Raw genomic sequence first — 23597 nt, 5'->3', positions numbered from 1 at the left:
AATACATGCTTTTACATACTTACATTTTTTGTGTGGTGTGCGTGGCTGTGAATTTACAAAGAAGAGGTTCGAGACCAAAAGGGGGATGACATGCATGTGCCCGGCCTGCTAACATCGCTGACGATTCGCACACTGCCACGACGGCTGCCCTCACGACATGATGGACATGCTGGTAAACATTTTTTTTTCTTTTTCAGTGTCTTTGGGTTTTTTTGTTTTTTTGTTTGTTTTGTTCTTTTCTTATTGGACATGTGTGTGTTCTAGACATTTCTATCCATATGTACACACACACACACGCACACACACATATACTGCTAGAGAGACCCAGATTTAATTCACGGCAGACGGATGTGGTGTTAAAGACTGCTTTTATTAGTGTGTTGTTCTATTCATACATATTTATTTTCTAGTAAAACCTCTTTGTGTCATAACTATGAATTACACATTAGGAGTAAGAAGGAAGAAACACCTCCATCTCCATCTAGTAGGGCATCGACCTTAATGACAAGTTGTCTAATCGTAATCATAACACAATAGCACCATACCTTTTGATAAGTTTCTATACTGTAAAAAAAAAAAAAAAAAAAAACACTTTTGCAGCGTGGTCAACATTACCCATGAAAATCATGGCATAGAAAATGTACCTGATTATTTTAGGTTGTAAAGGTGATCTAAAACCTACATTGCGCTACTTTATATTAGTAATTAGTGTTACCTTGAAAGATTTAGCAAGATATTTCTGAATTAAAAAAAACAACAACAACTATAGAATCTGGCCAATAAATGTATTTTGTAAAAATTAACCCCATAGGGTCAAGTATTTGAAATGGACTGCTGAGGGCACAAGTTCCAGACGTGATCTGTCTTCGTTGACTCAGCTGTCATAACTCATGATCAATTAAAGTATTTCACTTTTTATTTATCAACAAAAAAAAAGTCATTTCCATCCAAGCCACTACTACAGGAGATGACACAATGCTGATTAAGTTGATCAGCTCTTCGAGCATCTTGCTGGATTTTTCAGTACACTATTTTATCTTTTAAGTTTTCGTGTCGACTCGTGACATTCCTACTCTGGCCCACTTGATGGTGGACCAAGAATGAATGGTGGAAATGAGGGACCAGAACTGACGCATTTTGCCTTGTGCTTGACGAAGCGTGGCCCCTTTTCTCCAGTGTGTAAAAAGCTAACTCAACATATTTTGCGTTTCTGAAGCAGGAAGTAATCAGTAAGTATTGTGTAAATAATTAAACCTCTTAGCTTCCCAGAAATTGCCTAATGTAAAATACATGAAGCACATACGCAAAAATAAATTCGATTTTAACAACAATTTATTGAGTTACCAATCCACTTTGTCTACTAATCACTTATTTTCCACAAACTTCAACTCAATTTTTAAATCTTGCTGCTGCTGCTGCTAAGTTTAGACCATAACACAGGACTGCTGGGAAATGAAAATGTAGACCTGCAGGAGAATATTTTTGGACAAATCTCAAAATTGACATTTTCTACCAAGCGAAGTACTTTTTTTCTGCACAACAAAGTCCTGATTGTGTGAAAACACATCACATGTACAGTACATATATGTAGAATTGGAACTGTAGGGCCACTACAGTACTGTAGTGCTCATGCATCTCTTGCAGGAGCTTTAAGATGCATGAGAACTAGGGCTAGGGCTGCCAGTGTAGAAAATGCACAAATACATAATTTATGATTCTGTTTTGGGTTTGACCCCTAAAATGTCAGAAAATCAGGAAAAATGTTGATCATTGTTTTCCAAAGTAAAAGCAAATATTTTGTTTCGATTCATCACAAAGATGATCAATCTGATTTCATGGAGGAGTGCAGAAATTGGAGAATATTTGCAGTTGAGAAGCTGAAATTCTGAGGATTTGGACTATTTTACATTTTAAAAAAAGGTATCTACACGATTAATGCTCTCCGTTTGGGGCTCATAAAATAATGTCACAAGACGATACACAGTACACAGAAATCTTTTCAAGGATGCTATATGGAGGGACTCAACATGGGCCGGGCTCATGACCGCTTGTATTGAGGTGAAATAATTAGATTTGGACATGGTTAGAGACAGTAAGACTGGAACAAAAATGCCTTTGCGCGAAAGATGGGCCTTGTGGCCATGTGGATTTTCAGAAACTTTACTGTGTATGTCAATGCATGCACTCTCTTATGCTGGATGCAGCAATTATTTTCCGTCTATAAGCCCACCAATCAGAACTGTTCAGTGAAGTCTGGTGGCTGTTTGTGCTGCACTGTACTACGTTTTGGGACCACTTCTTCCAGATCCAAGTGCCAGGCCTCAAGGGAAGAACTGTTTCACAACACGGATGCTAGATGGTTTGGTTCCGACCAAAGTAGACGTATTTGTTCTGACATTCGGTCACACTGGCATTTTAACTATCCTACCAAAGGAAGGCAAACAAAATGAAGTAGAGGAGATGTTGGTGGAATGGTGCACTGCCACAATATTGCCAGTGTTCCCCGACCTTTGTTGAGTCAAGGAACCCATTTTGCCTGACAAAAATCTCACCGTTTTAAAAAGTAAACAAATAAAGATGATCTCAATTTACAAACAAATGACTCACTCGGAGTGTGAGCCTAATGTACCGTATTTTCCGCACTATAAGGCACTTCGGAGTATAAGGCGTGTGGACCTTCAATGAATGGCCTATTTTAAAACTCTTTTCATATATAGTGCGTACCACATTATAAGGCACATAGAATAGAAGCTACAATAGTGGCTGCGGTTGCCTGATGCATCCACTAGATGGAGCTACGCTAAAGGGAATACAAGACAGCTTTATTTTTGTTTGGCTTTCGCAACTGCTGCAGCTGTAACAGCCCTTGACAGAACATTTAAAATACTACGTCCAAGAAATGAGAATATTGATCCATACATAAGACGCGTTGGATTATAAGGCACACTGTCGGCTTTTGACAAAATTGAATACTTTCAGGTGTGCCTTATAGTGCGGAAAATACGGTAATGAAACAAAGCTGGTAAACTCGCAGGAAGCGATGACTTATCTTGTTGTACAAATAGCAACAAATGGGATTTAGTGTTCCAATTGTCATGTAATTAGAGAGCATTTTATAGTTATCCATGTCACAATATGTTGCTGACATAGATAGATGAGCAAAGATAGGTTCGTATTTAATAGATAATCATTTTCAGACAAGTTAAATGAAATTGGACAGTTTCCTGCGGCACCCATGACAAAATGTTTTGTTGTCTCAAAGTTCTCAAAAACAAATGTATTAACCCCAGCAAATTCACAATTTGCTATTCCCAAATTCATCAATACACTTTTTGTCTATGGAACCTATCTTCAGCCATTTGCTATTAAAAAAAAAAAAAAAAAAGAACCTCACTGCCCATTTCTTTCTGTTCTTTTGTGCTTTTTCTATCAGGGCTCTACAACAATCACAATTCACTTTAGAATGACCCCTAAATTCCAATTGTATTCCAGAATTTGAATTTGAATTGAGGTGGTGGGGGAAACAGGAAGCAGAATTGCTATTGAAATTCAAATTGCAGGGATTGGAATTGAAATTCTATGAAGGCCAAAGAAATTCTTGACAGAGTTGGACAACATGCAACGATTATTCTAAGGCCTTTATGTACGCACTACTTTATACTTTAAAACTTTGAAAACATTGTTTCATTTTATTACTTTCAAATTTAAAAAAAAACTTCACTTTTGCTTCACTTTTATTCAATCCAGCACCTGAACATCCGCTCTAATAAAACTTGCCACAACTTTTATCTGTGGCCTTCCTCTTTGTTCAATTGATTGGTGCTTTGCAAGAAATCACCGTCTTATGATGTCTTGCCATTTAGGTATTGGACACAGCTCCTGTCAACCAACCTGCCCTAAATAAATAAAAAATAAAAACTCTGAACACCTTTGCAAACTATACTGTGTTAAACTGGGCCAGACTGTATCGCTTATTGTAAACGGGGGTGTTTAACCTGCTGATACCGTCATCTTTTTAACGTCATTATGATGCCTGCAAGTGTGAGTTCAAATCAGCTTTGAGATGTTTCAAAAGAGCGGGGAACAAGTCAAGACTTGAATTGGCTGGAGTTGTCAGGGTGCAGATGCCGTGCCTGATTCATCAAGTTTCACAGCGAAAGCAAGAAGTGTCACAATCAACGCCATCCTCTGTGCACCTCCCTCCCCCAGACTCTATTTCCTGTCTGCCATCTATCAACACTTTTTCACGACTTCCCTTCCTCCTTCGCTCAATGAAGACATGTTGACTGTTAGAAGTCTTTGGTGACAGCTGCGAAGAAGAAGATCTCTGTTTGTGGGTTCCATGGTTCACGTTGACTCATCTTGTCTTTGGTGAGCTCTCCCGTTCATTATTTGTGTAACTGTAAGACTTGAAATTCTGACTTTGGTCCAGACCGGTTTATTTCCCGCTCTGATTGAGGGCTGACTGTTTGCGCCATGCTGCATGCTGACACAGGTGCACAGCAAAGATTGTTTCCAAAGTGTTGTTGAACGACTTTACCAGGATATTTTTTTTTCTTTCACCAGCATCGGTGAACATGCAAATCTTAGCTACAATGTGATCTCATTGCCTGAATTGCTTTCGTTCGAATTTGATTCTAGTGGTAAAGTTTTGTATTTCTACAATAGCAGAAATGAAGCAGAAACGTTTTTTTGGGGGCGGCGGGGGGAGGGGGCAGGGGCGGTGGTGGTGAGGGGGGTTTAACGTGATCTGCATGCAACAGGGTTATTTATAATAGTTTTGGATTTTTCATGATACCGGTAGTTAGTTTTTATTTTGTTTTGGCTTCTGTTTTTTTGTTTGTTTGTTTTTTTAAATTCAGTTCGTTGTAATCAGTTTTAAATTAAGTGTGTTAGTTTTTATTTTCACCCCCACCCCAATGCTTTGTTTTGGCTTGGATTTGATTCGTTTTAGTATAAGCGTAATATTTATTGATTTATTTATTTAAATGTATGGAGTATTTTTTGAGTGGAAAAAAAAGGGGACATTAAGTGTTGTGTAAGAAAGTTAAGGAAACTACACCTCTCAAACGACTGTTTAACTGTTCTTCTTTTGTATGGCCATACAGCAATACCACCTAAAAAATACATTTAAAAGGAACCCCAAAGTTCGTATTTGATATTATTGACAAAGACTAAAATGATGACATTTCCTCTATAATTAGACTTAGTTTTAGTTAGTTTTATCACCACAAGATGCCATTTCAGCTAGTGTTTTTTTTTCTTATTTAGCTCATGATAATGTTTTCCCAATGCCAGTTTTAGTTATATCATTCATGATTTTGACATGAATGATATAACTCATTCATGTCAAATGAACACCACAAAATGGTGTGTTGAATTTACACAATTTTATTCCATCAATTGGTTGAATGAAATATAATCGTCTGGATCCAGATGTTTTTTCTAAGTAGACTACGGATCTACTGAAATAATGCATCAAAATCCAGATGATTCTATTGCGTGGAGCTATTTGATGAAATAAAACTGAGTAGACTAAATTCAACACACCATTTTTTTCAATGTACACTGCAGAAAGTCTTTATTGATTTTTTTTTTCGTCAAGTGGTTGAATGTACTATACATTTACTTTAAAAACGCAAAGGAGAATAACACACTTTTGGAGGGGGGGGGGGTGTTCCTGTAAGGATTCTGTAAGTGTATTTATAGCTGTAGCTGGTTATAGTTTCGTTTGAGTTGGATTTGTATATAATGATTAGTGTGTGCGTGCATTCATGCACGTGTGTGTGTGTGTGTGTGTGTGTGTGTGTGTGTGTGTGTGTGTGTGTGTGTGTGTGTGTGTGTGTGTGTGTGTGTGTGTGAGGAAAAGGGTAAATCAGATCTAAAGCAGTGTTTGACATGCTTGGGCAGGTTTTTGCACAAGTTCTTCAACTAATCCGGGGTTCTGAACCACTTAGAAGGCACCTCTGGGAGGTTTGAGCGAGGGCCAAGAAAACCACTGAAATGTGCACGAGCTGATCCATGAATATTTTTTCCTTTTGAAAATAGAAAAAAGAATTATATGAATTACAATCAAAGGACCCTATAATGTGAGTTCAGAGATTTGTTTCTGAACATTTTGTTGGAAGATAATTGCTGAAGACATTACAAAACGGACAAATATATTGTCCTGAATTATGCCGCTCTCTCTCGAATCCTTTTATGCACCCTGTAACATGATAACATGATAAGCTGTCCACTGTAGTCACCGCTGTCCCTGAAAGGGTTAAACTATTTTTCACCTTTTCATTTTTCCAAATTTTTGACACATGTCCAGTGAAACACTGGTACCTTTCACATTTAAACTGATACAATACCGAATCCTGGTACCTGGGAATCGGGGGACTGGTACTCAGCGGTCAGCCTTGGTGTTCTTGAAAAGCAACTGCACAAGGAATGACGAGAAACACGAATACGATTACTATACTTTATATTCTGAAATAGTTTTTTTTCCTTGATTTTGTTGTTTGTACTTTATTAGTTTGTTAAATGTTGCACTTTGATTCAATTCCGTTTTGCTGATTTGTTTTAAACTTATCATTTGGTTTAGTTGTGTTTGTCAAAGTCTACATATTGAACATTTACATTTTAAATGATTCAACAAATTATCATTTCTTGTCACAAACACACAAAAAACACCAAAATTGGTCTTGTTGAGTACCTGTTTCAATCTGCAGGTACTGGGAATCGGTATCGCGTCCAATTTAAATGTGAAAGGCATCCATCCCAACATCAACAAGACAATTGGGTTTCTCAGTCAGTCCATAGAATGAGACGACTAGCGGTGAGAAATCGCAAACTGAATTTTGCCGTTTAAAACGAACACTTTTAAAATCATACGGTGTATGCCTAGCCTCAGTTAAATGTCAAACTTCCAGCCTGTATTTCACCCTCTGATGTCGGTGAGCAACTCTTGGCATTTTTTTTTTTTGTATTTTATTTTGACATCACTGGAAGTGATCACATATCTACTGACGTACGTTTCTACAGTCATCACGACCGAATACGACACAAATCGGTTTCCTTCCTACTTTTTCCTTGATTTGGCAACATGACAAAGTAACTGCCCTTTAGAATCTTTGAGACTGATCGACGCTTGTGCACAGACGCTTGTTGGCAGGCAAGCCGCAAGATGAGCCACCACGAATAAAACAGAATAATATTTGAAATGAGGAGGGAGTGGGGTGAGGGGACATTTGGCAAGTTGAGATACAGTTGATAATCTGACTGACCACAAAAGGGCAGAAATGAGCATCCATCCATCCGGTCATTTTCTTATCCTCATGAGAGTTGCAGGTGTGCTAGATCCAATGCCAATTTCAATTTTACATTTTCCCTGTAAATAATGGAAATAATCCATTCCAAGGCCATCATAAAATTACCAATGGATGTAAAAGTACGATTTGAACATTCTTAACTGTTATACAGGTGTAATAAATGGATAACAACTGTTAATTTGAAGATGTAAAACAATGACATACTCATTCTTTACTTAAGTGACAATTAACGGTCATTTGCAATGGTGATTTGCGTCACATTGAATCTCCTTTTCAACCCCTTTTAAATTTAATTGGAAAAGCAATCAAACTGTAAACTTTTGTTTCACTCTGATCGTCTGTAAGGTTCACCCGAGATTAGCAGTTCTCAAAGTGTGGTACACCGGTGATACGCAGGCTATCTGTTGTGGTATATTTATTTATTTATGTATTTATTTATTTGACCTCTACTTCTCCAGCTAAGGCGATTGAAAACAGATTCAACAGTTTTGTTGTTGTTGTTGTTGTTGTTGTTGTTTTGGGAAGCACCGACCGAGATGAAAAACCGAATGAATGTGTTCAAAAATGTTAAGACATGGATATCACTTGTTTTTCGGATCAAATTTATCTACCCATAACATTGTAAAATCAACAGTGCCATTTGTGTAGAAATAAAAACCAGTGAGTGCAAAGCCGTAATGCCATCAGGCCTGCGCTTTATGAATCAGTGAAACTCAATTATTGAAAAGAAAAAATTTAGAACACATTTTGGAGTCTGGCACTGTGATTTATCAGAGCCTTCATTGAAAGCAAATGCAAAAGGTTAACAAAATAGCGAGACAGTCACGGGACGAGCAGAAACGCTAAATCTGAGGTCACCAACACTGGTGCCCGTGGGCGCCACGTAGCTCCTAAGGACCACATGAGTCTCCTGCGGGCCTGTTCTAAAAATAGCTCACCGCTGATGGGACATTGTGATTTTCTGTTGCCGAAGTGTGTGATCATTTGAAATGCAAGCACGGATTTATCGAAATGAAGTGTAGTCGATTGATATTCATCCGTTTCCATGTCATTCCACGATCAGTGTCTTCACATAAATGAATGTCATTGATGGCTAACAATAACATTATTCAATTTGAGCAGATTTGTTATGTCAGAAGTGCCTATCAAATTGGTAGCCCTTCAGCTAAATCAGCCCTGAAGAAGAGCTCTCATTTTTGTTTTCGTCTCTTCCTTACCACATCAATCTGATTTATTATTTTGTCAATTCCTTCCCCTCCTTTTTGATCAGTTCTTTTTCCTGGCAGACATTTTCATCCGATTTTCATTCATTGTCAAAAATGACAAAACATTTCGCCCTCTGCTTAATCCTTGGAAATGCTTTTTCGTGTACTCGTTGTGTCATTTTCGGCAGATAAAAACGGTAACTGACTGTGCCGAAATGTTTTCTGCAACATAATTAACACTGCTCAATCGGAACCCGCCGGTGGTTACCTCATTTGATTGAACACGATTTTGAAAGGCCGCCACCCACAAACGACAGAGCTGCAGGTCAGAGCACACGGCAAATGTGAAGTCAATTGAATAGTCGCGAGGCCTCTCAGACAGGATTGTCCCGATGCAACATCAAGGAAGGGTACAGAAAAAAAAAAATGCTGCTTTGAAGGTCTCGTTGAGTCCAGTGGCCTCCATCATACATAGAAAAAGTTTAGAACCATCAGGACTGCTTCGCATTAATCAGTTCCCAAGTAGTAGCACTGCGATTGCAAAAAGTCTTTTTGCCGACTGTCCGGAACACATTCCCCACGGCAATTGTTCAGCAATTTCTATTTTATGTCACATCTAGGTGCAATAAAATGTATGCCAACTATGAGAAGTTTTTGTGAGGCTATGATCGAGAGACTATGACACAGAGTTGGCAAATTCAGGCCTCAAACCCTGCCAATGTTTGGCTTTAGCCACAGGTCCTTCTACTCAACCAGCGGGTAAATGAGCACCTGTAGCTGAAAGAGTTTTTACTTCCTGGACCTGGATTTGCCAGCTCTGCTATCACATGCTTGTAACTGATTTGTGCGTGCACAAACGAGATCGTCAACAACAGGTTGTAAAGGTTTCAAAAATCAATCATGACAGCAATGAACTCGAACTGACAAGTCGTTTGGTGAACGACGAAGTGCTTGAACGTGTGCGATTACAAAGTCTTTCTAATGTAATCACTCTTAATCAGATGATTTTGCGCAAACAAATCCTGTTACACACACACACACACATTTAGTCACTCCACAAAAGGTGGACACAGAAAAGTAGTATTATACTTGTTTGTTCAGTGGAAGCTGTTAAATTTGGAGTTATTGAACGTTTGGGAAGTGGAATCTTAATCTTAAATCCACTTTCTTGTTGGTATCACCCAAAGCTGTCTGCTAACCGCAAACGCTCGCACACCACAAACGCACACAAAAGAGTCAAACATAAGCAGAAAACCCCTTTGAACATTTGTCTGTGTGTCTGTATGCGCGTGTTTGCTTGTGCGTGATCACAGCTCAATCACATGATGCCTCGCACTGTCTGCCTCTCACTTCCTCTTCTCAACATGTCTCCCTCTTCCTCATCATTTCTCCCAGTGTTCTCCTGTTAATCTTTCTTATGTTTTACCCTACACCATGTTATTCGTGGTATTAAAGTAGAGGTCGCTCTTTGAGGGAGTACAGTATGTTGAAATCTTATGTAAAAACCACAAACTGTCATTTCCAATGGGCTCTCGTACATAAAACTTAGCATAAAACTGAGGAGCAAAAAGTGCAAACTAATTTCTTCTGGAAAAAAAATCAAATCTACTCACTCAAGATTTTAATGTTATTGCGGGACTTGTCCTGCAGGTCACTCCAAATCCGCAAAACAATATTAGGCCTACTCATGTTGCAAGTGTAGTCACTGATTTATACAGTAATCCCTCGTTTATCGCGGTTAAAGGGGACCAATACCACCCGCGATAAACGAGAATCCACGAAGTAGCGACCAATTAACATATTATTATTATTTATTTATTTCGTTATTTTTAAGTCCGCAAACGGTCCGCGAGAAGCTGTGAAAGTCAGCAAAACAACAGCAAGTCACATAGAGCAACATATACAGTACTGTACTCCATGGATATGATTTTATTTATTCATTTTTTTATGAATATGTTTGATCAAATCTGCGATGCACTGAAGCCGCGATAAACGAACCGCGAAATAGCGAGGGATCGCTGTAAATGACTGGACTAACACTTGACCCCTGGCGGCCATCCTACGTTGCCACTGTTACTGACAACTTCTGTTATTGTTTTTGCTGAAAACACTGTTATCCATGCAAGCTTTGCAATACTGTGGAGTAAGTAATAAGAGCCACTCAATTAATGGACTTTCCTGTTTACAACTGCCTTTTAGATTATATATTCTCAGTAACCTGAATTGTGATTTACAAAGGTTAGATTTACATTTCGCACCAAACTTTGTCCAATGGACTTTGCTATGTAGAATAACATTTAAAGAACCTTCTTGTTAAATTACCTGTGGTGTTGTAGTTGTTTTTTTTTTTTCTTTTAAATGCCATTTCATTCCTAACTGGGATCAGAATCAGAATCGTCTTCACTGGCCAGGCATGTAAAAACACAAAAGGAATTTATCACCGGAGGAATGAGCCACACAAGGATTGCCGTAACAAGCACCGCTAACACGAAAGAACGTTTAGAACAAAACACACAACTATTGAGAGTCTGGAAGGGAAATCAAATTTCACTGATCAACATACTCACTGTAGAAAGTCGGCTGTTCACAAAAAGTCCAAATATATGACAACCTATCTTTTTCTAAAGTACACAGGTCCAATCCCGGCCGAGCGAGAGGGTGAACTGGCCATGGGGGTGGGTCGCAGCGAAACCTCACCGCTGAGCGGGCCAGCGGTGCAAGGCCTGAACACGACCCAGAATTCCCAGCGGCCGAGCGCTTGCTGCTTCTGCTGGTGCTGCTGTTGCAGCTGCTCATGGTAGGACACACACACACGCACACACACACACACACACACACTCACAAAAGAAAAACGTGCATACACTTTTTGAATGAACCAATCAGACACGAGTGACTAAATGAATGTTGAACATTCACGTTTTATTGTTTAACTCGGTGGCAATGATGGCTCCCTCTAGTGGGCCACAAATGACCGCCTAAATGCAGTTCAGTTGTATTTAACTTGAATTCAATACATTTGTATTCAATATTTCGGGACTGAAATGTTTGTCTAGAAAACATGTTTGTTTAACTTTTAGGTGCAATCAACTTCAATTGAAACTTTACACTTATCAACAAATGTTTGCTAATTGTTTTAATCAGCGATGCAATGAAACTTTTCGAGATGATTTTTTTGCGCCGATTCCGAATCTTCCCTCTTTTTTTTTTCTCTAGCGCATCAGGTTTTTATAATAATCATAATATTCATAATATAGGAACAATAATATCATTTTTATTATAGTAATATGTAGTGATGGCAAAATGAAGCGTACGTTGAGGGACACATGAAGCCATGTCTGATTCAAATCAGTGTTATTTAAGTACAGCTTCTTTATTTTCCTAACCTTCCGCAATGTTAATGTTCAAACTGCACATTATGTTCCAATGGCTTACGAAAATATTGATTGTATATTTGAAGAATAAAACCTCCATCTCATTTTTAATGGCCTGTTACATTACTGTGTTTTAATGTTGGGCACGATGGTAGTACATGGAGACAGAAGAATTTTCAAGGTTGTACTGCAGTGAAAAAAAAAAATCAAATAACTACTAATTAAGCTGATTCAAAATTGTGGATCAGAAATTGGACACCTGTGTATTGTGTAGCCTTTATTTTATGTCATTCATTTTTTTCCTGTGGAAGTTTCTCTCACACACACCCTGCTGTTAACACAACTGCGGGGGTGTTGTCAGTGCATGGTGAAGTAAGATCCGTGTGTGTGGTTGAGTGTTTAAAAGTTCTTTCATCAGTGTGTGGCTGTTTGAGTGTGTGTGTGCGTGTGTGTGTGCGCGTGTGTGTGCGCGTGTGTGCGTGTGTGTGTGTTACCTGTCTGTAAGCCGTCTTATCATGTCAGTCTTAATATCAGGAATGAAGATGAGAGGAGGAGACGTAGGAGGAAGAGGATATCACAGGACAACAAGATGGAAACAATACCAAACTTTGAAGCTTGGTGAGTCCACACCTAACATGCTCATGTGGCACATCAACTTACAAAATCATTTTATGGATGGCCTGCACTTGGACTGACGAAGAAGTCATTCCATTTGACTGGATAAATGTTCATGAATTTAATTTCACCATTTGACTCTTTTGCGGAAGCACCTCTTATCCTGGCACTGTCTGCATGATCATCATCTTTCACAAATCATGAAATGGCGTGCTAACTAATAAACACAAATATGATGGCTGACAAGTTAAGTAGAGGTTTGGCTTTAGTGGAGGTCAGTGTTCCACAGAGTCATTGTCAAGTTCTTTGCAGGGCTCCAGACTATGTTTTGTTTTGTTTTCTTCTTTTATAAATGAATGTTTTATTTGTTTTTTTCTTTTTTAAATGAGCATAGTGGCCCTTAACTTGAAAGTTTACGTGCGCAGATCTAAAATTTAGGGCTGCACTGTTAGTCGACTTGCAAGGTAAATGTTCAGTCCACTCATTACTGATAAATGGGCTGAAGTGTGGCGTATAAGTTTGTCAGCGCAGCAAAGAAACAAAACAAAAACAAAAAAAAAACAACATTTGGAATATTTTGAAATAGCTTTGAACAATTGAATACAAAATACTAAACATTTCAACAAACGTGATCAACCATGAACTAGTCTGTTAACAAAGAGATAAAATATAAATACAATAGACAATTAACACTTCCACTGAGTGGCATTTAAGTTCTTCGTCATTTTGTCCATTTGTGTGCAGTCCCCCTCGCACTTGGAAAACGGTTTGTTAGCCATCAGTGCCAAACTTGGATACAGGACACAGTTGCAGGCTTCAGAGCAAAGGGAAGATTTATTCGAGCTTCAACGGTTTGAAAACTCAAAATAGGCATGACTGCAAAAACAAGGCAAGGGCTAGACAGAACTGTGGCCAAAGGCTGGAATGTACGCACAAAGACAAAACACACTGGCACAGGATAAAGGGAGACAAGGACCATTTAAACACAAGGTCAGGGGCAACAGGTGGAAACAGTCAGGGCTGGACTGACAATCAGACTGGCACAGGAGGAAGGCCAAGTGACCTGAAACGAGAGGTGTGACAGCTTATGAAAAAGTAGATAATCAAGTGGTTTTCCTGACTGCTACCCCCCCCCCCCCCCACCCCCCCTCCACTAGCACTAAACCTTCAGCGGAGGAAATGCAGCTCTGGTCTCAGTCCTTCGAGAAGCTGATGAGGAACCCGGCGGGACGCAATGTTTTTCGGGAGTTTTTGCGCACCGAGTACAGTGAGGAGAACATGCTGTTCTGGCTGGCCTGTGAAGACCTCAAGCAGGAAAAGAACAAGAAATCCATTGAGGAGAAGTCGCGCTCCATCTATGAGGACTATATTTCCATACTGTCACCAAAAGAGGTAGGAACGATCGTGAAAAAGACCAGTTCGCCTCATTTTCGGCAACCATTTGTAATATTCTTTAAAAAAATAGTCATAGTCTAGTCAAATCTGGTCTTGGACCTTTCATTGTGGAGTTTGCATGTTTTCTATGGGATTGTGGGTGTTCTCCACAAAACGTCTTCACAGAAGGTGCCCCCTCCCCGCACGTGTACACACGCACACACACATTCACGCACATTTCAAGTTCGAGTGAAACACATAGCACGCTGAACACTGACTCAGGCCTAGTAGGTTATGTATCACTGTTTATCAGAAATAATCTCAAAGATAATAATTCAAGATGGTGGTGACCACCATGATCAAACAAAACATTTTAACAAAAGTATCTAGGTCAACAGTGCCTTCGCACAGCTAAATGTCACAACCGTTCGCTTAATATTGTTGACTTATCGTGTTTTTTCAGTGTTGGGAAGCTGCACTCAGATCCGGCACTACTGACAGGCCAAACGGATGCAATTTATTTGTCATCTTAAAAAAAATAACAACAACAAAAACAACCTACACTTTTGATTTCAATGTGTTCCTAGCAACTATCGTGAAATCTGTATGAAACGAAACGTGAGTGGAACGAACCAGCAGTTGAGAATAAAGTTCTGTTTGAATGTTAAACATTTTCCCCAGTTGACTAAAAAGCATTCGTCATTAAATGGATTGTGCAAAAAGTCCTGCAATGGCAATAAAAAGCATGATATACCAAAAGCATGGAAATTTAATCAAATTGATGGAAAACCACTGCTATTTCGGTTTCATTTTGATTATGTAAACATTTAAAAATAGCTGTATGGTCTACAGCCGGTGCACGAAATCATAAAACCAAATGTTTGGAATGTTACGCCCTGTGAAAGAGCTCACGCTGTGTTGAAATCGCAAAGAGGAATACATGTGGCTGACTGAGAAACTTTTTACAACCTGCTTAAAGGCCGCTGATGGAAAACCATGAATATCAGACAAAAATTCCAACTTTTACATCATAGTATTTACGTCAAAATGTGTTCAACAACTCGGGACAGAGCGCGTTTTGTTTGGAGCCACCGGCTTTCATGGAATCAAAAGTAGTGGAACGGACATTCTGAAATTAATTTAGAGTAACATGTAATATTTGGTGTCATAACCCTTACTTGCAATAACTGCCATCAAGCCTGCAACCCATTGACCTCACCAGACTGTTGCATTCATTTGAAATACTTTTTCAGGCTTTTAATGCAGCATCTTTCAGTTCTTGTTTGTTCCTGGGGGTTACTCCCTTCTGTCTCCTCTACATGAGGTGAAATGCATGCTTCATTGGGTTAAGGTCCAGTGATTTACTTTAATCCGATGCGCATTAAATATGGTTCAATATTCAGATTTCTTGGACGTAGTATTTTAAATGTTCTGCAAAGTGCTTTGTTACGTCTGCAGTGGTTCTGACAAAGCTATATAAATAAAACTGTATTGTATTGTATTCTCTTTAGCGTAGCTCTATCTAGTGGATGCATAACGCAACGGTAGCCACTATTGTAGCTTCTGTTCTATGTGCCTTGTAATGTGGCGAGCCCTATAGATAAAAACAGTTTTGAAATAGGCCATTCATTGAAGGTGCGCCTTATACTCCAAAGCGCCTTATAGTGCGGAAAATACGGGACTTGATTTTTGTTAGACATGATTACAATAGTTTAAACTAGCATATAGTTGTTTATTTTTGAGTAAAACAGAGGGAACTCACACCAGTTAGCATTTTAGTGTTGTACTTTTGAATTAAGTAAATCCAAAGGCTTCTATTTTTTGTTAGTCAACTGAACGCAGATCTGCCTGAGTGCACAAACAAAACTTTTTTCCATGAGCATCTTTCTTGAAGAATTTCCACTACATATTACATTTACAGTAATATGTATGTTGGGCTAACTAAAGATTCTTAAAATTTCAAGTGTGTGTGTGTGTGTGTGTGTGTGTGTGTGTGTGTGTGTGTGTGTGTGTGTGTGTGTGTGTGTGTGTACGGGCACAGGAAGCTGTTAATAGTTGCTGTCATTCACACACTAGACTGTGTAGAAGCCTGCTTGGTTTTCTGTCTGTGCGTCTGACCTTGGTTTAAACCTTTGTGTGTGTGTGTGTGTGTGTGTGTGTGTGTGTGTGTGTGTGTGTGTGTGTGTGTGTGTTCATCCCATTCCTAAATGGGAGCAAAGAGAAAACATAAGAACATAACATAAGATTGTTCTATAAATATCGGCTGACTGGAAGAGGGGAGTGTCTCTGAGTATGTGAATGGTAAATGGAAGCATTCATGCACCGATGAGAGATTTTCATGGCAAAGCATCAACATCAAACTTGAACGCGTGTGTGAGTCATAGCCACTGTGTACTGGGTGCTTTGGTGTGGAAATGAAATGCATGGAGATGGTTCTATTTGCCATGTTTGTACTCAGCGGTCCAGTTCAGTTGAAGGACTGGGAGGGTAAACCCAGATGTGTCAAGTGGCGATAGCGTGAGAACACAATGTAAGGGAGTTCCACAATCGGGGGTGCGTAGAAACAGTGAATAATTTACTTATAAGGTGATAAGTAAATGTTTTTGTCAGTACAATGGTATGTGTTAGCTATAGGGCTGTCACAAACAAATATTTCTGCAATTGATTATCCAATCGATCATTCCACCGATTACCGTATTTTCCGCACTATAAGGCACTTTGGAGTATAAGGCGCACCCTCAATGAATGGCCTATTTTAAAACTGTTTTCATCGATAGGGCACACTGCATTATAAGGTGCATAGAATAGAAGCTATAATAGTGGCTGCCGTTGCTTAATGTGTCCACTAGATGGAGTTATGCTAAAGGGAATACAATACAATACAGCTTTATTTATATGGTGCTTTCAAAACCGCTGCAGCTGGAACAACAAAGCACGGAACATTTAAAATACTGCATCCAAGAAATCCGAATATTGATCATATTTAAGGTGCATCGGATTGTAAAGTGCACAGTCGGCTCGTGAAAAAATGGAATGCTTATAGTGCGGAAAATACGGTACTTGAATAGTCCCCGCTGTGCGCAGAGACACAAAAACACAAAGCCCAGTTGACTTTGTTTTCCAGTAAAATGTGATAAGTAGCACTACATCTACAGATAACACCTCAGTTTCCTTAGGTGGATGTATGTTAACTGGGCCAAGTGCCAGTCTGCTGACGTGGCTCGCTGTGTATGTGAGGACTTAAAAAACAAAATAAAAAAAAACATAAATTCTTTTTGTGACATTAATGGGTGACATTGTAGATGTTCATCGATAAAGTGGCATGAGTAAATAAAATCTGATGATAGACTGAGACATTTGCATAATATTGGCAAAGATGTGTACTTGACCACAAAAAGAAAATGACCTGTAATTTTATTTATCATAGTGAATTTGATCTTTGGTGTGAAATTTACATTGATGGTTAGACAACATGGGGATCAATACTACATTCATAATTTTGAACGATTCTATTTTTGCAGGGTGGAATGATGATACAATATACCGTAGATAAAAACACCCTGCTTAATTTGACGTGAGAAAAGATATATGGACTTGAGGTGAGCAATCTTGAGGAGGGATCTTCCTCACCGACCTTGTTGGTTTTCCTTCCAGGTGAGTCTGGACGCTCGCGTACGAGAGGTGATCAACAAGAAGATGCAGGACCCGACGCCTCACACTTTCGAGGACGCCCAGTTGCAGATCTACACGCTGATGCATAGGGACTCCTACCCACGATTCCTCTCCTCCAGCATCTACAAGTCGCTCCTTCACGGCAACTCACGCAGCTCCTCTGAGTCCTAGTCCTGCCCTGTCGACACGCCTCCCCTCCGACCATTTCAGACCCTTCAGGTGAAACTGCCCTTACCCCAAATTTATGCCGTGACTGCCAAGACATGACAGTGGCTAAAACACCTTCAGTCCACTTTTGTCTCAACTGCCCTCTTGTGTACTTCCCCCTTTTCTCCACCTTCCTTTTTTAATCAGTCTTTTCATTCTTTAATATATCTCTGCTCACTTTTCTATCCAACATACTGTAAAATCCCACGAATGACACTCACTTGCTTGAAAAAAACAAAACAAAAACACCCCAAATCAAGCGGCTTGATGAGAAAAATGTTCACATTGTTTAGATGTTTACCAGTACCTAGGCGGTAGCTATGGGTCATTTTTATTCTACATGGGGGTGCATTATTCATGGGATTTTACAGGATTTATATATATTCATTTTAGAAGTGAAACTGCTAATTAGAGATGATTATCATCCGACATCTTTTTTTTTTTGGTCCATTTGGAAACCGCACAGAACACATTTCGACAATCCGTATGAACTAGGGCTTCATATTTCCCTCAAAATCCAAAGAGGACTGCAAGTAGCGCTGACTCACTTTCGCCAACCGGAGCAATTCAATTCTCTCACAAGAACGTGCGGAGACTAAAATGTATGTCGCTACGATGTGTACAGTAACAGATCTTCAAATCCCACCAGAAACCCTTGAACAATATTGGCACTATAATATTTCGATTTTGATTAGTGTTATTCAATCTGGACAGCATCCACGGATGTACTTTGGTTTTCTCCTACATTCCAAAGGCATGCAGTGCATGTTAGGTTCATCAAAGACTCCAAATTCTTCATAGGTATGAATGTCAGTGTTACTGGTTGTCTATATGTGCCCTGGCGACCTGTCCAGGGTGCACCTCACCTCTTGTTCAAAATCTCCTGGTATAGGCTCCAGCTTCGTCAAATGAGGAAAACATTCTTCCCTTCCTATCCCAAATGTGGTACAAAATGACCATACCACAAGATGCCATTTGACAATCTATTTTTTTTTTTAACCAGGAACCAATTAATTGCAGTAATCAAATAAATTCAACTTAAATAAATAAATATGAAATAAAAATAACTTCAAACTGAAAAGAAATCATTAAACCTAAAGCGAACATGCATGTGTGCCTTGAACAGAGAAATACGGGGTCTTTAATGAGGTCATTGTATGACAACTGCTGTGCGATGTTATCATTGATGCTTCGGATCGCCAGGCCGATTTAGCGCTCTTGACGAGCGCACGTTTTTTTTGAATGAGCTTCACTTTTTTAAAAGACTGAAGCAGGCAAAGTTACTGCAATGCGCAGGGCAATCCAGAGATTTGGATAATGTACAATTACAATGTAAAAACTACTACTGGTATTGTTAAAGTACTATCTCTTATTATACGCTATGCAAATACTAGCCTCCAACTGCGACTCTGAGTCAATACTGTAAATTGATAGGACATAATTTGATTGTCTAATTAATATGTTTACATGAAAGTTTATCACCATCGTTTTGGTCCTTTTATGACTCCTTTTCGTCCGATGAATGTACAGGGCGTTAACAACATATCGTCACTGCCGGGCGGAATCCTCGTACTGTCAAAATGGCAACTTTTCAGGAAGTCCTCCCCAATACGCCATCTTGCTTCCATCGCAAATTTACACAAAACCAAGAAATTGTCATTATTTATGTTGATTTTTTTTCCATTCACAGTACCTCCTTGTCTTTACCCAACTCCTTCCTCAACGCTAGTGTTCCCAGCCACCTGATATTTTAGGCGGCCCGAAGACTGCAGAAGTTCAAATCGCTGAGCTAGTTAACCAGCCAATCACCTTTAAGAGCTACTGAGCTGAGAGCAAGACTCCGCCCACCCCATTGCCTTGTTTGCCTTCTTTCAGGAGTGATCTTTCTCCCTCTTTGCCAACTGGAAAGCACAGGACCATTTCTCCAAACTGATTCTTCTCACTGCTGTGATAGACTCATGATGGACGCTGACTACCGATTTACAAACTCAAATAAGAGTTGTTGTTGTTTTATTCCCTGAAAAGTAACGACAAGGGCTTTTGAACCCTTCATCTATTTAGATTTCGTTCCTGGTCACTCACACTTGTCACACTCTGGGATTTTTATTTATATTTTTTAATGAAAAAGAGGCAATTCCTTTTCGGACTGAAATGACCCAACACGGGATGCAACACACTTAAGCTGCAATAAAAACTGGAGTCCAAACACACACACACACACACAGTATTTATATCACCTTACTTCGGATGGTATAATGTTATTCTGTGACTAACATGAAACTGAACATGTGTTTCATACAAGTAAAACTGTCTGAACAGCTCATGTTCAAAATATATATATATATATATATATATATATATCTCGATGTTTTTTTCTCAGAAACCTTAAGTGGGGTGATGCAGATACACATGCATACTATGTATATCACCATCCTTTAGGACAGGGGTGTCAAACTCATTTTTTATCGCGGGCCATTTCGGAGTTATGACTTCCCTCGGGGGGCGGTGCAAAGTCTCAGCGTTATTTATGACCCATGACAATTTGACATTTCGTTTCAAATTTCAGCAAGAATCATGATAGTTGACACACATGATTTGCTCCCGCGGGCCACATAAAATGACGTAGGGGACTGGATTTGGCCCCCGGGCCTTGACTCTGACACCTGTGCTTTATGAGATTCGACGGTAGTATATTTATTTATTTATAAGTACACTGGAACCTCTTGGGTCGAACACAATCTATTCTGAGATGCTGGTCAACCTCCAATTTTATTATTATTTCCATTATGAAACCTCTTAACTGAATAGACAGTGTTTTGCATGACATTTTAACATTCTCAACTGTTACACAACTCCAAGAAAATGTTAACCGCTGTTAGGAGTGGTGCCTTGAGATATGAATTTAATTCATTCCGTGACCGCGCTCGTAACTCCAAACACACATCTCAAATTGCCATGAATCTGTTCCAGCCTCCGCAAAAAAAAAAAAAAAAGACAAAATAAAATGTTTTTTTGTGAATAAAGATAAATAGTGGTACTTTATAAAAGCATAGAGTAATAACGTGAATGAACCAAATGTAAATAATTAAACCGTTTGTACATCATGTTTTCGTGCTGCAATTTCATTCATTGTGCTGCTCCTTCTGGTGTGCCCCTCCTTGGACACTGGGAGAAAGTAGAATACAGTCAGGCAAACACAAACGAAGAAGTGTAGTACTTCTACTATTGTGACACAGTAAGGTGCCTTAATATTATCGTTTTTCGTAGAAGGAAAATAATATATGCTTGTGAGTATTGTGACAATCTTTACTCTACCTTTGTACTCGGCTCTCTCTTGCTTCTACAAACCCTGATTCCAATCAGGTTTATCAGTTTGAACATGAAATATCATCTTCGTAGTGTATTCATTTGAATTTAGGTTGAAAAGGATTTGCAAATCATCGTATTCAATTTTTATTTGCATTTTACTTCCGAGCTTCATGGGAATTGGGGTTTGTAAAACCGCAGCTGTCGATGCTAGCCGTTAGCATGTCAATGTCGTTTCCCACTATATGTTAGCGTTAAGCTAACATGCCTTTTTGAAGGAATGTTATGTTAAATACACGGCGTGTAATTGTCATTAATTTGACAGTGAACTTCAACGTTAAACAGCTTGCAGCCTAACATTGACAAATTGTTCACTGTTTATCAAACTGCTGCTTATTGTAAAATGAGTTCACTGCCACCTAACAGCGCTAGGACCTCAAGTTTGTGCTTGTAAGACATAGCAAAAATTGTAATAAAAATAAATCAGCCGAATGATAGCTGGTTGTCTCAAAAAAGTTACAAGTCGCGCCGCTCGTATTTCAAGGCACCACTTTATTCAAATGCAAAAATAGCAATGACGAATCAAAAAGGTGTAATAAATTTAAGTTTCATGTATTTTTTACAATTACCTACACATCAGTGTAAATAGTAATTCTAATGGTAAAATGTAAAAACAATGTCTGCCTTAATTTGGGAAAAACAAGTCACTTCATTTGCTTATATTGCAACTCCGGAGTCTGACTGACATAAATATGAGGTCGCTGACTTGACATAACTTCCAATTTTTACTTTTTTTTTTCTTGTGTTCTTCTCTTAGCACTTCTTGTTTAGGATACTTCTACTAATGGAATATGTATTCGAAGAACGCCAAGTGTCCCAAGCAACGCCAAACGAACAATACATGCAGTCAATCCTTTGAGGCTTGTAGAATTGAGTTTATTTCAGAACAAGTCCAGTCAAAAATGTTCTGTGCGACCCCACAAGTCTAAACACGGCATTAATATTGTGTTTCTTCAGCAGTACAATCCACCCATTTTTATCCAGCTCCGGGAGGGGGTCTAAAATGGGACAAGTCAAAATGGCCGCCCCCTGAGATGGATCAAAACAGGTGGATTTCGCTGCTGAATTAACATCGCACAAACGCAATATTAATCAGAATTCTGTGTCCACACCTGGTGGGTGCTCATTCAACAGACTATCGTAAGGCCAATATTTGACTTGACTTCCCTGTAAAGTTGACATTCATTGACACATAAAGCCATGCTTGTTGGCGGTTTGAAGTTTGAAGCATGTTCTGAAATTGTACAACCTCTGAAACGTTTGACTTTTGAGGTTCCACGGGAACCATTTGTGTCTCAAGCCCAGCAATGTCTTACTGTTAAAACATGTTAGGAAGTGTCTTAGGATGTCATAACAAACTAAAACATTTCCCAGCAGCCAAAGTCAAAATTGTTTTCCCGGATTTGTCAGTATAGTGATGCAAATACACACACGCGCACACACCCGGGTGGCCTCCCAGGTTGCTACTGCTGATCCCTGCCTCTGCGACTTCTCACCTTTGACCTCCCCACTGTTTACCGCCGGCTCCTGATTGGCTGCCGCCAGCCTCCGGGCTCAACTGTGGTTGGTGGATTCACGGGTGAGGTGGGAGGGACATTCCCAAGTGCAAAACCAGTCACAGCATTTTGAACACTTGCATAATATGATATCTCATGCCGTAGCCGTCTCAAATATTGTGTTTTCACAAATATAAGAATTGCCATTTACACCGTCATGGAGGTTTTCATTTCGCCATTTAATGTTTTATCATTTGGTTTGTCGTGGATAACTGCATCACCATGAGAGCTGTGTCCATTATTTCTGTTTCTTCATTGAGGCAGAAGCTCTCTGTGAGCATTAGTGTCTTTGTAAATCTGAATGTTTAAGACTGTGCCTGTATTGTATTTTGCCATTAGTCAAACTGCTTGTGGCTGGTTAGTGATGCTTTGTGGAGAAACCGAGTTAGAATCAGTCTATGGAGGCAAATATGAAAAAAAAAAAGCCTTGTTTTTAATGAAACTGGTCACTAAATGCATTTATCTTGCTATTATTCATGTTATTTATTTTTTATTTGGTTGAAAAACTGTGATTTTAATTGTACATATATAAACAAAGTCTTGAATATCCAATAAGTTGCCTTCTTTTTGGGGTGTTTTCGTTTTGTGATTCGTTCAATTGTTTCTATTTAATGGTCTGTGAAAGAAGCACTGTGAGTGACTATGGCAGGTATCGGCAATTTAAATGATGACGGGAGTGACACACAGTAAGTGCAACAAAGACATCTCTGCCATCTAGTGATGATTTGTCAACATCCAATTTACAAACTACAGTCCACTCCTGCATAATTGCAGTTCAGCAACCGCAGATCCACATATTTGTGGATGTCTCCCCCCCTCTCCCATATTTTGGATTTTCCAGAGCATTTCCAGGATTCCGCAGATACACCTTCATTTACCTCCCCGAAATCATATACGATTCTTGGATTTGGCGTT

At 39.2% G+C, this 23597-nt stretch overlaps 1 protein-coding gene across 9 annotated transcripts in view; it reads left to right on the top strand.

The window, feature by feature from the left end:
- The window catches only part of LOC147210060 (regulator of G protein signaling 17-like), a 34114-nt gene extending 10862 nt beyond the window's left edge, over positions 1 to 23252 (top strand). For 2 of the 9 annotated variants that reach the window (XM_086102707.1, XM_086102795.1), the window contains exons 2-6: positions 65 to 172; positions 11149 to 11318; positions 12415 to 12510; positions 13665 to 13899; positions 17536 to 23252. In XM_086102707.1, the coding sequence (XP_085958833.1) occupies positions 158 to 172; positions 11149 to 11318; positions 12415 to 12510; positions 13665 to 13899; positions 17536 to 17724 (705 nt within the window). In that variant the 5' untranslated portion in view covers positions 65 to 157 and the 3' untranslated portion in view covers positions 17725 to 23252. Of the gene's footprint in view, positions 1 to 61; positions 173 to 4141; positions 4372 to 11148; positions 11319 to 12414; positions 12511 to 13664; positions 13900 to 17535 lie in introns of those variants that run through there. The other 7 variants (XM_086103017.1, XM_086102428.1, XM_086102656.1 and 4 more) reach the window with 6 other exon arrangements.
- Positions 23253 to 23597: the final 345 nt, after the last annotated feature.

This window comes from Hippocampus guttulatus, chromosome 1 (genome assembly GCF_054856545.1).
Source record: "Hippocampus guttulatus isolate MCC_2025c chromosome 1, RoL_Hgut_1.0, whole genome shotgun sequence".
Lineage (NCBI taxonomy): Eukaryota > Metazoa > Chordata > Actinopteri > Syngnathiformes > Syngnathidae > Hippocampus > Hippocampus guttulatus.
The sequence above is the reverse complement of the archived record's forward strand: the minus strand, read 5'-3'. Positions and strand labels throughout refer to the sequence as shown.